At 25.3% G+C, this 14,265-nt stretch overlaps 1 protein-coding gene and 1 long non-coding RNA gene across 2 annotated transcripts; both read left to right on the top strand.

The window, feature by feature from the left end:
* Positions 1-3,537: 3,537 nt before the first annotated feature.
* LOC135119558 (uncharacterized) lies at positions 3,538-5,182 on the top strand. Its single transcript, XR_010278272.1, has 6 exons — positions 3,538-3,611; positions 3,809-3,871; positions 4,579-4,653; positions 4,708-4,778; positions 4,870-5,055; positions 5,109-5,182. It is a non-coding gene; the product is annotated as an uncharacterized LOC135119558 (long non-coding RNA).
* Positions 5,183-9,375: 4,193 nt separating this feature from the next.
* On the top strand, positions 9,376-12,493 carry LOC135119567 (toll-like receptor 2). The gene is made up of 9 exons (XM_064043973.1): positions 9,376-9,506; positions 9,706-9,777; positions 10,206-10,280; positions 10,394-10,465; positions 10,637-10,708; positions 10,893-10,964; positions 11,422-11,493; positions 11,847-11,918; positions 11,989-12,493. Exons 1-9 carry the CDS (start codon positions 9,376-9,378, stop codon positions 12,191-12,193), a joined length of 843 nt encoding a protein of 280 aa, XP_063900043.1. The 3' UTR covers positions 12,194-12,493.
* Positions 12,494-14,265: the final 1,772 nt, after the last annotated feature.

Here is a 14,265-nt window from a genome sequence, read left to right as displayed (position 1 = left end):
TTTTTTTAACATAAAACAACAAAATTTTCTACTAATAATACCATATGCTCCGTTCTTCATGGGTGCTACTTGAGCGGTAGCGATTGGCTTTAGCTTTTTTGTTGTCCGGAAATTACTTTAAGTAAAGCATTAATATTAAAGAGTTTTCCAATGGGTCTTTTATTTTCTTTATTAATCAGTTGAACTCCACCGGCTTTTATGATTGTTTAGTGAGCACGTGTTAGCGACACTGCGCTTGGAATCATAAAAATAGGCCAATGATAGTGAAAATAGTTTAGTTTACTATAACTTAATAATAATAATTACAATGATAATAATAATAATAATAATAATAATAATAATAATAGTAATAATAATGTTATATATATTATGTCTACCTTTTGTACTTTTCACTTAAATGTGGCACGTTTGCATCTAATTTTCATTAAAAAAAGCTTTTGACTTCGTTATTTTTTTAAATAATTAAACTTTCATTATTATTACTAGAAAGAAGTGTATATGTAAATTACTGTTAAGTTTAAATAGTACTAATACTAGTAATAAGAGGAACTACCCAGCGGAGGTGGAATGCCATAAAAAATAATAACCAACTCGGGTCACGTGGTAAAAGTAAGAAATGTAGTTTTCCACATGATCGAGATTTTTGTAAGACTTTGCAAAGTTTTATTAGTTGAAGTTTTTGGTTATAACTTTTTTTAATATTTTTTTATTTTTAATATTCAAAGAAAAATATTTTACTTATTTTTATGAAAAAAAAAAATTTTAACGAAACTTTATTGCTATATTTTTACTATGAATATTTATAATAAGAATTACTGATTTATATATTTTTATTTATATAACAATTTTTATTTTATTTTTATTTTTAATATTTATTATTACAATTATTGATTTATTTTTATTTTTTAATATAAAAGTTTCTATTTATAAAGAAAAGTAAAAAATACCACATACTGATTCATAATAATTTATTATAGTATTTTACTTTTATGAAAGAAAAGTAAAACTTTATATATTTTTTGATATTATTAATATTTATATATTAATAAAAAAAAAACCTTCTCTGAGTATTTATGTTTTTAAGATATTATTATTATTATTATAATAAGCAGCTTTTTATATTATTTATAATAAACTTTTCTATACATATTAATATTTTATTTTTTTTATGCAGAATTCAAACTTTTTCAGTTTTTTTTATTGATGGTGCGAATTTTATTGAAGCTGATGATCAGAACTGGACTGTTTATTTCTTGTAAAGTTTTATATAATATATATTATTATTGGTTTCAGTTTTTCTATTTTTTATATTCGTATTTATAATACTCTTTATTTTTTATATAAAAAACTTTTTTAAAAGTTATATTATTTTTATTGAGTTTATATTTATTTTGTATTTTTTATTATTATAACTATTTTTGATTATTTTTATATTTTATTTATAATAACTTTTTATATTATATTTTATATACTTTTATATTTTGTTATTTTATATTATTAAATTTTTTTAAATTTTTTATATAAGCTTTTTTATATATTTGCTATTCATTTCAATGAAAACTTTTGTTATAATAATAATTTTTTATTATATATTTTTTATTTTTATTATTATTTTTTTTTCATTTTCTTAATAATAATAATTTAATAAAATTTGTAATATTATTATATTTACTTGTACACTCCTTCATAATAATTATTTTTTTTTTATAATATTTTTATTACCTTTATGAAGATTTAATACTTAACATTTTTATTTACTTTATTTTTAATAATATTTATTTACTTTATAAAAGTTTATTATTATTTTATTATATTATTATTATTTTATAAATTATTTATAAGAAAATTTATATAATTTTTATAATTATTTATTTTTACATGATTTATTACTATTTATATTATAATAAATAATATAATAATAAGAATTTTTTGTTATTTTCTTTTTATATTTATATGAATTATTTATAGATGTTAAAATTTATAGGAAAGAGGACATATAAATATTTACTTTATATTTTTATTATAAATATAAAAAAATATATTTTTGTTATTAATAAATTTTATTAAATAATATTATTGTTATTATTATTTTTATTAAAATTTTCATTATTATTATATTAATAATGAAAATAATAAAAGTTTTCTTATTTTTTATTCTTCAGTTTGCATATTCTCTTTTAATATTAATATTTATTATTTTTATAGATATTTATAATATTTTTATTATTATATTTAATAATAAACACTTTTTTATATATTAAAGATTTATTAATTGTCCTTCTACGAAACTTTGGAAGTTTATTGGCTTTTCTACCGTTTATTCTTTTTATGCTTTTCCTAATCATAAAAGGCCTCGAATAAGGAAACTTTATATAATAATTATAATATAATAAAACAATAATGATAATAATGATAATAACACGACTATTTTATTATATGTAAAGTATAAAGTTCATAAGAACTTTTATTAATAATAATTATATTAATATATATTTTTCAGTATTTACATAAACTAAATAAAAAATCTTCATTAGTAGTAAATTCTATTTTTTATTAAAATAGAAATAAACGTTTTTATAATAAATCTACAAAAATTTATTATATTATAAATAATAATAAGTAAATATATATATTAACTATTACTACTTATTATCGCGTAAATATGAATTATTTTTATAAAATTATTAATATATATTTCCTTTTATATTAATAATTATTATAAGTAAAATATATAAAAACTATATACTTTTTTATTATTTACTCTTGAAATTTATTATTATTCAAATAATAAATAAATAATAATATTAGATATTACATATAAATTTAATATAAAAATTAACACAATTATAAATTACTATAAAATTTATAAAATTTTTACTACTATACTATTTTTTTTAAAGAATTTTATTATTTAATAAAAAAATGATTATAACTAATAAAAAATACATAATTATTATTATGTTATTATAAATATCAATATAATATTGTATATAATAATTATGGTATTAAAAAAAATATATATTTTTTTACAATGATAAATGAATTATTAATAAACAAGATAATATTCTTTGAACTATAAAATAGCGTAATAAATTTTTATAATATTAACAAAAATGTAATGATATTATTTATATTTTGTAACTAAAAAATAAGAATAAAATATTTTTATTTGATAACAATATTTACTATAATAACATGTAATACTTATTTATAATATTTATAATAAAAGTTTCTGTAAGGTAAAATATCATATAAAAAGAAAATAGAAAATAATTATAAACTAAATTTTGTATTAAAAAAATTTTTAATTATAAATAAAAAATTTAATAAAACTTTTAAATATTGAATGATATAATAATATTTTTTAAACAAATAAATAATTATAATAAAAGTAATTATAAGTAATAAATAAATATAGACAATATTTAATATTATTTTTGAATAGTCATTGAATTTTTAATAAATTTATATATTTTTATTATTTTTATAGAAATTTATATAATGAGTAAATAATAAATAATAGTTTTAATATATTTTATAAACTATAAAATATATTTTTTATACTAGTCAATTCCTTATATTACCGCCTTATCAAAAGTGTGGCTTTGGAAGTTCGTTGATTATTATTATTATAATAAATTAAATAATGCATTTGTTGTTATTAATTTACATATAAATTCTGTCGAGGATATAAAAAACTTTTACAACTACAATAAAGTAAAAAGATAATATATTTTTTTTCTATAAAAACAAGTATAATAGTAATAATACAGTGATTATTCTTTATAATAATAATTATTATTATAAGGAAAACTGCTGCAGGGCATCTATGACGACTGCCTATCCAATAAGGAAGTTGTTGAGGTTACAGGTTTGTTCACTACTTTATATGTTTTTCATAAAAGTTGAACTCGTTATTGGCGCAAAAAAAATTAAAAATCTTAATTGGTTTATAAATTATGGTTTCTCCCAATATCGTTTATATTAACTAATCGGACTCACATTTAGCACTCAGCACGCCAATAATAAAAGTTTCTGTTTTGGTGTTTTTTTGATCTGATTTTTATTGGTTCCTTTTTAACTAGAAACAACGATTGTTAAAATTAAATTTTTTTAAAACTTTTAATAATTATTTTTTTCATTATAATTTGTGATTAATTAATTTTATCGTTAAAATTGCTTTTCATATTTATTTTCCGAAAACTTATAGTGAATTTTTCTACTTTTTTGGTTATATAATAATTTTTTACTGATTACAGTTTCAATACTGAATCCACATCGTTTTTAAACTTTATATTTCTCCTTTTTTGTAAATATTTTAATTAATATTATTTCTAAATATTTTATTTTACTATTTATTATTTTTATTTGTTAAAACTTTATGTTAAAAAAATATTAGCTTATAATTTTTTGTAAGTATGTTTTATTATAATGTTATTTACTATACTTGTTATAATTATCAGTATTTCTCGTGAATATTTTATATTATTTTACTTTTTTACAACTTTTCCGTCGTTTATTATTATTATTATTATTATTATTATTATTATTATTATTATTATTATTATTATTATAAAGTTGAAGATGCATCACTTGAATTTCAAAACCTTCGCGATCTAGTTGATTTGATAAATTTTGATAGGCAGTGCAAAGGTTTTTATTCGATCTCCTATTGGTTACCTTTTTATTTTGACTGTGATTGGTTAGATATCTCCATCCCTTTAAAATTTACTGGTGAATTTATGAAAGCCGTTCAAAGGAAGTTAAAAATAAATAAAGTTTATCGTTATTATTTTATATATAAGCTTTTCTATTATAAATTATAATTATTCATTTAAATTTATATAATTTATGATAAACTCTTTCAAGAATCAAATAAGAAAAATATACGATATTATCAAACTGAAGGAAACTAATCGAAGCGATAAAGAATGCTATAAAAATTATCGATTGATGGTTAAAAGAAAGATTTATTATAATTATAAGTCTCATTTGGAAACTCTAAATAAAGAAGAAAAGCTGTTTCTATTAGATCAACTTTATAAAGAGCTTGAGGTTTATATACTCATAATAGTAATAATAATAATTAATAATAATAATAATAATAGAGTTATTATCAAAGTCTTCTTGAACGATTTTCTCGGGCGTGAGCGGCACTTCCGTTATAACTTTTTTAAAAATAAACTTGTTTGGCGGTATAATAAATTTATTAATCAATTAAAAAAAAATTAACAAGTAATAAATAATGAATATGCCATGTTTATTTGAAGATATAGCAGAAGTTACTTATTTATTAGATTTTTACTAAAAAATGAAACTTTATTAGAAGTAAATTAGTGCAAAAGAATTTATTGGATTTTTGTATTGGTAATTCGGAAATAATCTTGGAGTGAACTCCCGTAAATCAAGTGCTCATACCACGTTGTTCATTACACCATGTGCTTTTATGCCACATGACCACTCGCTCATACCTCGTGCTGCTATACCATGCGACTCTGCCTTAATCTCTTGTCAGTGCACGTGTTATTTTGTGTTTACTATTTTCTCGCTCTATATTTTATTATGCTTAGAAGTAATCTTAAAAAAAAACTTTTCATAAACAAAGAGCTATAACAGGCTGATTACGAATTACGCATCCGTAGCATATATATACATATATTAACAGCTCCAGATACTAACGTACTTTAGTTTGTGCGAAACTTACGTCATGAGTATGAGTCTGCTGTAAAATGGTTAATTCAATTTGAAAAACCTCATTAATCTTTCTATTGAATTACCTCCTTCCTGCTTATTTCGTAATATTATAAGGGTCCTAAACATTACCTTATAGAGAAAAGTTAGAAAAAGAAGTAATTAAGAGTAGGAAAAGAAGAATGTGAATGACACGTAGTCATGCACGTGGTAAAGCCGTTAAGCATTGCACGTTGGCAACCCAACAAAGGAAGCCCTTTCAAGTAGTTGTTCTGACAGACTTTTCTCTTAACTTAAGGGTTTAATTGAATCATTTTTATATTTTGTATTGGTAAACTTTATTGTAAAAAAAAAAAAAAAGGACGATATATTACATCTTGAGCATTGGGAAGAAAATTGTTTTTATGTAACATTGCTTTAAATAAGCATATTAGGCGCTTAAGGCACTTTTATTTTGCCAAAGTGCTACAGGTGGATCACTTTTTTAGTTTTTTTTTAGGTAAACTGTATAGCTGTAGTGCCTATTTATATATACATAAAGCCCGCGACTAGTAAACTAAGAAAATTAATTAAGTGTCGTGCACACACTCACTTTTTTGTAAAACAAACTAGTGCTCTTTAAGTACTGCAATTGTAAATAAAAATTTAAAAATTTTGTCCGAGGAGTATTTTTGAGCTATAGTACCAGATATAACATTCGTTACTACTTTAATAGTATTATCTAAGGCTTTAATTAGTGTAGTACTTAGTAAGCTGCCAATTCTCTGTAACATAACTCTTAAAACCAACTGCAAAGGTATCTTTTATAATAAAGTTTTTGCCAATCCTCTCTTTTTGTGTGTTTTAATTATTTTTACATTCATGGAGCAAGCGGTCTCAAATTGGTTATTTACTGCTTTTTAAAAGTGAATAAAAAGAATATTTAATTTAAGTATATTTCGTAAAGGAGGAATTTAAATTTAAATTAAATTAGTATGGTATATTTTATATGAAAATTTCATACGTCTACAAACAAATGTGAGAAACGGAAAGGATCATTTTAACCTCTCAATTCATTCCTTGTAAAAAGACGTAGTTGCTCATTCTTAAAGCGAACTAACAGCGACTGATACTACCGGGAAGTAGCGTTCGCCTTCGTTCACCTGACGAATTTTTATATAATGAAATTTATTGGTCAACGCCGCTGGATGATATGCCTACCGCTGCTACTGAAAGCCCCTGACCACAAACTGGATCTAAATATTCATTACTAATTAGAGAAAAGCTGGTCAACTGCTGGGGGCGAAACACTGCAGGAGTTGCTGTAGCGGCCGACAAAGAACGGTCATCTTTTTAACGCTTTGCCAAATGAATAAAAAAAGGTACCAAACATCACCTCCCCCACTTAATAATGGCGTTATATTGGCTAGAAGTGAGGAAGATAAGGCGGTGCTCTTTGGCCGACCTACCTACCTCCAACTTGGTCTGTTTTTAGGGACGAAGGTTTGACACCAGTGACGCGCCAATCGTGTACTAACGAGAAGCTAAAAAATCCCCATCGGAGGCTAGTAGCCACCTGTTTGTCTTCTACAAATTTCTGTAATGTTGCTTGGCTCCTTTCCTACAAGATGGAAAAAAGTCGCCATTGCCAATAGCCCGTAGCTAGCCAACCTATTAGATTTGCACTTCCATTTTAAAGGACTCAATCTTATTTACACTTACTATATAACGCCAACCGAAAAATTTATGCGTTCAGCATAGTGTAAATGTTTTAATCAGGTTAATCAGCTTCCACCCATAGCTTACTTAGAGTTGAGAATCAGAAAATCTTAAAAATGTTAAAATATATGCTTGTAGAGCAATAAAAGGTTATATTTTAATAATTGTAAGATTTAAGGAATATATGTAAGATCGATAGAATATAGTCCACTTAGCCAATCGATTAAAAGACAGGTGCGAAAGCATCAAAGGGCACCCCCGAGTACAAGAACTGGTTACAGTTTCAAACTGTAACTAGGTTTTATACTTCAATTTGGTTAGTGAGATATCTTTTTGCCTGTTAAACTGACTCATGAGAGACAAGTGATTTTGATCAACAGTAGATACCTCAATATTCAACTAATTTATATATTACACATTAATTGTTTCAGTAATTTTCGAGAAGGTGTAAGGTTTTTAACAATAAGTTACTTTAAAGGTTAATTTAAATTACTAGGATAATAAAATTCTTTAACCATCTAAGTTTCAACAACTCAACAGGAAGTAAAAAAAATAAATCGAAAATAAGGAAGGAGTAGCAAAGAGTCCTTATAATTGTTTACTTGCAACAAAAAAAGTAAATTCTCATAAGTAGAACTAAAAGAAGTTAAATGCGTTCCTTAAACAGGCAAAATGGAACAAAAAGTAAGGTAAGCTTCTCGAAATATATAATACTTGTACTTGCTCTTCACTTTAATAATTTTTAAAAAAAAATTATAATCATACTATGTACATAAAATTTAATTCGGCTCATAGAAAAGGTTTAATAGAACAACTTGTACAACATCTGTGTAACAGTGAAAAGGTTGACTGAACTGTGCCTTCCTCACATAATTGCATAACCTTATTTACATTCTTTTGAAAATATTAAGAATTTAAGCCGACATAATAAGTACATATACATACCTTCTTTTTTAAAAAAAAATATTAACTACATGGACAATTTTATTTAATATATTTTAAAGTTGAGGTTAAAAACTAAATTTCTTCAGCACTAGATTGATAGACTAGATTGATGTAGTACATTTTAAAAAAATGAATAAATAACAAAATAACAAGCAGCAGGCTATAGTTTCTGTTTTAAAGTTTTTATCTTTAAGAAATGATACTGTAAGAGAACAAAAGTGAGTTGCCACTTAATTATTCCAGCAGTGATGGCAAGGTGTTAACCTCCTCAAGTGCCACAAACTTAGTGACGCAAAGTCTTTCCTTCTTCCACTTTATTAAAGTACGTGTTTAAGAACGTTATTATAGTATATAAAGGTAAAGTGATAGTTGAATTACTAATATTTTGTCATTTCAAATGTTTCTTACCACCTTAAAATTAGTTAATATAAAGTACTAAGTAAACCAAAAATTAATGTTAGCAATATGTAAGCCCTAATTTATTTGGTAACTAATAAAAAGCGGAAGGCAACTTAAAAACCACCTGAATCTACCAATTACACGACATTAAAATGAATCTGATTATTTATCGAAGGCTCATTTTGTAATTTTGTGGTTAGTATTATACACCGCGTTTTATATAAGTATAATAACTAATATTTTTTAATGACTATTAAAAAATTACGCGTAATGTTTAAACACTCATGTTAAATTGCTTACTGTAAGAACTTTTAAATAAACTTGTTACAACTTTTCTTATTTTTACTTACTATATTTAAACTATTAAATAAGGCTGTTAGTTTGAGTTTTAAATAAAATTAATTTAAGCTTCATATATAAAAAAAGTTAGCTTGATATTTATAATAGAGAGGCTAAATAAAGGAAAAGATTTGTGGTTTTTGTTTGACAATATATGAAAGGAGCGCCAACCGAATACGTTAATCTATTCAAAAAGATGCTTTAACAGAGGCAAGTAGTAAATTGTGGATTAACATTTTTTCAACAAGTATATATGAGAGTCAACACAGCGTTAACGTCGGTTATTTTTTTTTTTTTTTCGGTATGCTGCGTCTGGGTAGCGTCTTCGCCCTTCTATTCTTTGCTGTTCCTCAGGGAGGGACAGTGCCACCGCAGTGTTTTGCTGAGGGTCTTTCACCTACATGTCAAGGACCATTCACCGGCCTTACGAAGTTGTAAGGACTCTTGCTGTTTAACGTTTTTGTTTACTCCACAGCATCATAAAATAGAATATATGATCAAAATTTAGTCATCATTTTTATTAATAGCCTTTAATAAAATATCTCAACTTCTGTTGGGTATTTATTAAAACCTTATAAATATGATGATTTACACAAAACCTACCTACGTTTTTAATGCACATAATATTAATAGGTGTTTAAAGGGCTGCAATCTTACAACTTTTCCACCCGATGTAGAGAAAATACCAATGGATCTCACGATACTGTAAGGTTTAACTCTTAATATAAGTTTTTCTTCTTGGTAAGACTGTATTTGTTTGCATTTGACTGTTTCTATTGTTTTAAGGAGACATTATAAGCAATTTTTTTTAGCAAAAGTCTAGCCTAAAAGTTAGGAATAATGCACTTAGTGTATCTCAATAGATCATTAATTTTTTTAACTTTTTATTAAGGCGGACAAACCTACACTATAAACGCCTTTATACAGTAGTTTAAATCCCCATATTATTGTATAGTATATTAATTATTTTTGACCTTCAAGGCAGTGAAAATATAGAGTGATCCTGTTTAAATATATATATAACTTCCATGTAATTTTGTAGGAAGGTATGCAGATATTACCTTACTACGTTAATTATAACAGTTTTGCTTGTACTCAGAGCATAACTTAATTTTTATTTATATATAATTAAGCGAAATATCGAGAAACAATGAATTTACCTTTATTAGTAAAGGCATGCTTTCAAACTTCGTTCAACTGACTGAACTGTAAGTTGGCCAATATCACAACGTCACACAACTATAATATTTAGTCTCTAATTAACTAGTAGTTAAAGATATGGCTTATAACATTTTAAACCTCAAACAGCTTAATATAATAGGTGTCTTTTTTCGAACTTCATCGAGAATATCGAAAACTACTCGTTTGCTAAGTTAACTGCTCTTCGTAGATTGTACGTTGTTATACAAAGCTAATTTTTATTATAGTTTAAAGTTTATGATTTTTAGTTTACTTGTTTTCAGTAATAAAAAGGCCCCTTATAGATTTAGACGAAATCTTAGTAATAATGATCAATTTTAACTTTCTTAAAATTAAATTATTATTACATATGAATATTACCAAGGGATTTAAGTTTTAACCAACTTACCTTCGTAAGCAAAGAAATGCTCTTTGGTCTTTCCAGTTTAACTTATTTGTAAGTCTATAGCTGTTATAAGACATCGCTTATTACAATTGTAATAAGTTAGAGTATGTTATTTACCTTACTAGATGAATTATCATTTAGTCACGTCTTTCTTTTTGATTATGAGACTTTATAATTGTATGCACTGTTTCTGAAGGACTTAAGCACTGTTAATAAGTGTTTTTACTCTTTGTAGAACTTTATGGAGTAACAAGATTGGCTTTATGAAGGACGACTCATTCTCTCACCTTAGCGCCTTGTATCATTTGTAAGTTTATAAATATACAGTACAATACATATAGACAGCCTCATGGTAAAGATATATCCGATAGGCTATTTTGTTCTTAGGATGCAGCTATTGCTATTAGTCGGCTTAGAGGTATTTCTGATAATTAAGGTGTATACCATGTGCTAGCTTGCTTAGTGTTTTCGTGTTTTCTGTTCCACCTTTTCAGTTACATCCTTATTCTCTCTGAAGGGGTAATTAACTTTTCTTTATAGGAAAATAAAGTGATAGCTCCTCTTTTACTTTCTCTTAGCTTCACATCCTTTCCTTTACTGCTAATAATTAAAATACACCTTTTTCGTAAATTAAATATTTATTTACACATAAGAACTTGTGCGAAATATATACTGTTCTGTTAAAAAAAAGTATGAGCTATAGTAGAGTAATTTATATTGTGAGATATACGTAAACCTAAAATTTTTAAGCATTTTTTTTAAAGAGAACTTTTTGAAAATTCTGTTAAGCGTATCCCATCTTTCTCTTTCTGGGGGCTAAAGAATCTGCGGTTACTGTAAGTATTCTGGTTTAAACAATATTATGTGAACATTTTTTTATTGCTTTCACTCCTAAAATCATCTTTTTGCTTCTTCCTTGTTTTCTAACACTTTTCCCTGCCCAGTTTTTAACTGTTGCGCTTTTATTCTGTTAAGTTCTTAAGTTGGCATTTCGTATGTTTTAAAGGTTGGTTAAGTAAGTAGAAATTAAAATAAAAGTATGGATAAATCACTAATAATAGAGATAATTAGGCGTTTTTATTTCTTCTAACTGTATAGAGTTTTTTCATAATTCAGTTTAAAATAACTTTTTTTTTATTAATTATTTTGCTTGTTAATAAGTTTCTTATTTTTTCTCTTATATAATTAGAAACCTTCGAAGTAACCCAATAACAGAGATTGAAATTAAGGCCTTTGATGTATCTTTACGTCCTGATAACATGTATCCTTCCATTTTTCCTTAGTATTACCGACCTACTGAATATTTTTAACTCTGCCATTAATTTTATTAGTAAAGTAAACCTTGACAAAAAGTTTCTTTGTTGCTCGCGGAATCACTACAAGCAGTTAAACTATGTTGATCAAAACTGCACTTACAATGGAGACATTGTAGACTTTGAAACTTTTGACAAAAAATGTCCATCTAGTAGACCCAAATCTTTGGATACAAGGATTAAATTTGTAGCCTATCCAAATTTCCCCCAACTCTTGGTATGAATAGAAGTGTGGACAATCCAAAATACCCTCCAACTCTTGATAAAAATGGAAATGTAGACGATCCGAAATCACCCCTTGCTGTTAATAGATGTAATCCTGGATCTTCCCCAACTATTGGTAAAAATACTGAGGAAACATTGGGAATTTCTCAAAAGGAAGTTATGGTTAACAGTTATACCAAAAAAGGGGGGTTTGCTATGGGGTTAAAACCTCTTCGAACTTACATTACGCTCACTGGCTTTTGGTATATTTATTTCTACTTGTGTAAACTGTAAAAAGCGTAACTATTTATTAATAAAATTACTTCTGTTTTCATGTGTTATTACATTCAGAATCAAACCTATAATAATAGGAGCTTTTCTGCCTTAAGCTAAGGGTAGGGTTTGTCACTTTTAATTAATTAAAATTAATGGTTTCTTTTATTATTTTATGGAGCTCTGTTTACGTATCACTGATATGTTATGCAAAATCATTTTTGTTCAGCTTTGTAGTGAGTTAAGTTTATAAGTTGTTAGAGCTAAAAAGAGAGATACTGCGAATTCTAGTAACTCTTTCTTGCAATTTCACAAAAACAGTAGTTTTTTTTTAAACTTGTGCAACTTTTTAACTTAAGTTTTTTTAAAAATGAAAAGTTTATTAATTCTAGTTCTATATTCTGCTAGCGTAGACATTAAGTTTACCTACGAGGGTGGGTTAACCTCTTAATTATTTAAACTGTACAGCTTCTATCAAACTAAATTTCGTTAGTTATAAAACTTTTACAAGAATATTTAAACGTGTTTGAGTGTTAAAATAAGCAACTAAAATAAAACTAGATTACCGAAAATAAAGGTTTTAGGAAGCAAGGATAGATAGCGTTAAGGTAAACAAAGAGTATTATAACTTTAAATACAGCTATACATTAAAAATCGATGTCAGCATAAGTGTTTAATTTTGAAAAACTGGGGGAATTAGCAGTCTGATAAAACTATAAATTTTTTTAAAGAGAGCACCAAAAACTTCGAAATAGTGGAGATAGATAATTTTATCAAGATTGAAAAGTTGGCCTCTTGTTTGGTGTCGAGACTTTTGTGGAGCTGAGTTGCTTTAAAATTTTTAAGGTAAACACGAAAATTGGCCCGCTCCCAGAGAGTGAATTTGAAGAATTATTACAACTTTTCGTTGAATTTAAAAAAGCTGTGGCTAAAGTGTATAAGCTTATTAAATTCTAACAGTTCGAACCATGGTTATCGACGCGGGAGCTCAAAATAAATGAGGAATATACATACAAATTGTTATAGCATTTTAGTAACTTCGTTAAAGAAAAAAATGTTTTCTTGCTTCTTCAAAGCTATAATAATGAAGTTCTACAGGCGAGTTGGAGCTTGTTAGCAAGTTAACCGTCAAGCTTTTAAGTATAAAATGGATTTTTCCATTGAAAATTTTGGAACCAAAAACGAATTTAATTTCTAATTATGAGATTTCTTTTTTTAGGAAAAGAAACGTCAAAACTTCAAGTTATTTTTTGGCCAGATTCCCTGTAACTTCAATTTAAGATTTTTTCTTATAAAAAATATAAACTACGCTTTCATAATTGAGTAAGTTATAAATTTATTGGTTTAATAAAATTAAAAACCTTTTTGGGCAGTGTAGAAGAGGTTCTTATCCACGTTACTCAGAAACTCTGCTCCTCAGTGATTATTACGGACATAATATTATTTTTAAAAAGAAGAGAGCTGAAAGGAAAAGAGAAAAGTTAGAAAACTTAAAAAATTTTTAGAATTTAGTCTTTTATATTGGTATGCTTTAAATTGTTTCTACTACTTTGAAAAAACAATACCTAAATCCTATTACTACTTTTGTGGAGTAGAGGATCTTAAACGAATTCTTTTTTGGAATTCTGTGTAGCCTTTTCCCTTAGATAGTCGTAACATGTTTTACCCGGTCGTATATGAAATAATTCTTATAGTTTCTATTAAGAGGAATTTCTAATATTCAATTCTCTTAGAAAGAAATTTAAGAAGAAAAAAATTTTCTGCAAAGGCTTCAATTAGTGGTTTCAGATGAAATTATAAAAATAATGTTTTGTATAG

Source organism: Zophobas morio, unplaced genomic scaffold, assembly GCF_036711695.1.
Source record: "Zophobas morio isolate AGI-343-1 ecotype UQ-CSIRO unplaced genomic scaffold, CSIRO_AGI_Zmor_V1 ptg000273l, whole genome shotgun sequence".
Classification (NCBI taxonomy): Eukaryota; Metazoa; Arthropoda; class Insecta; order Coleoptera; family Tenebrionidae; genus Zophobas; species Zophobas morio.
Note: the sequence above shows the minus strand (reverse complement) of the source record. Positions and strands in the feature narration are given on the sequence as shown.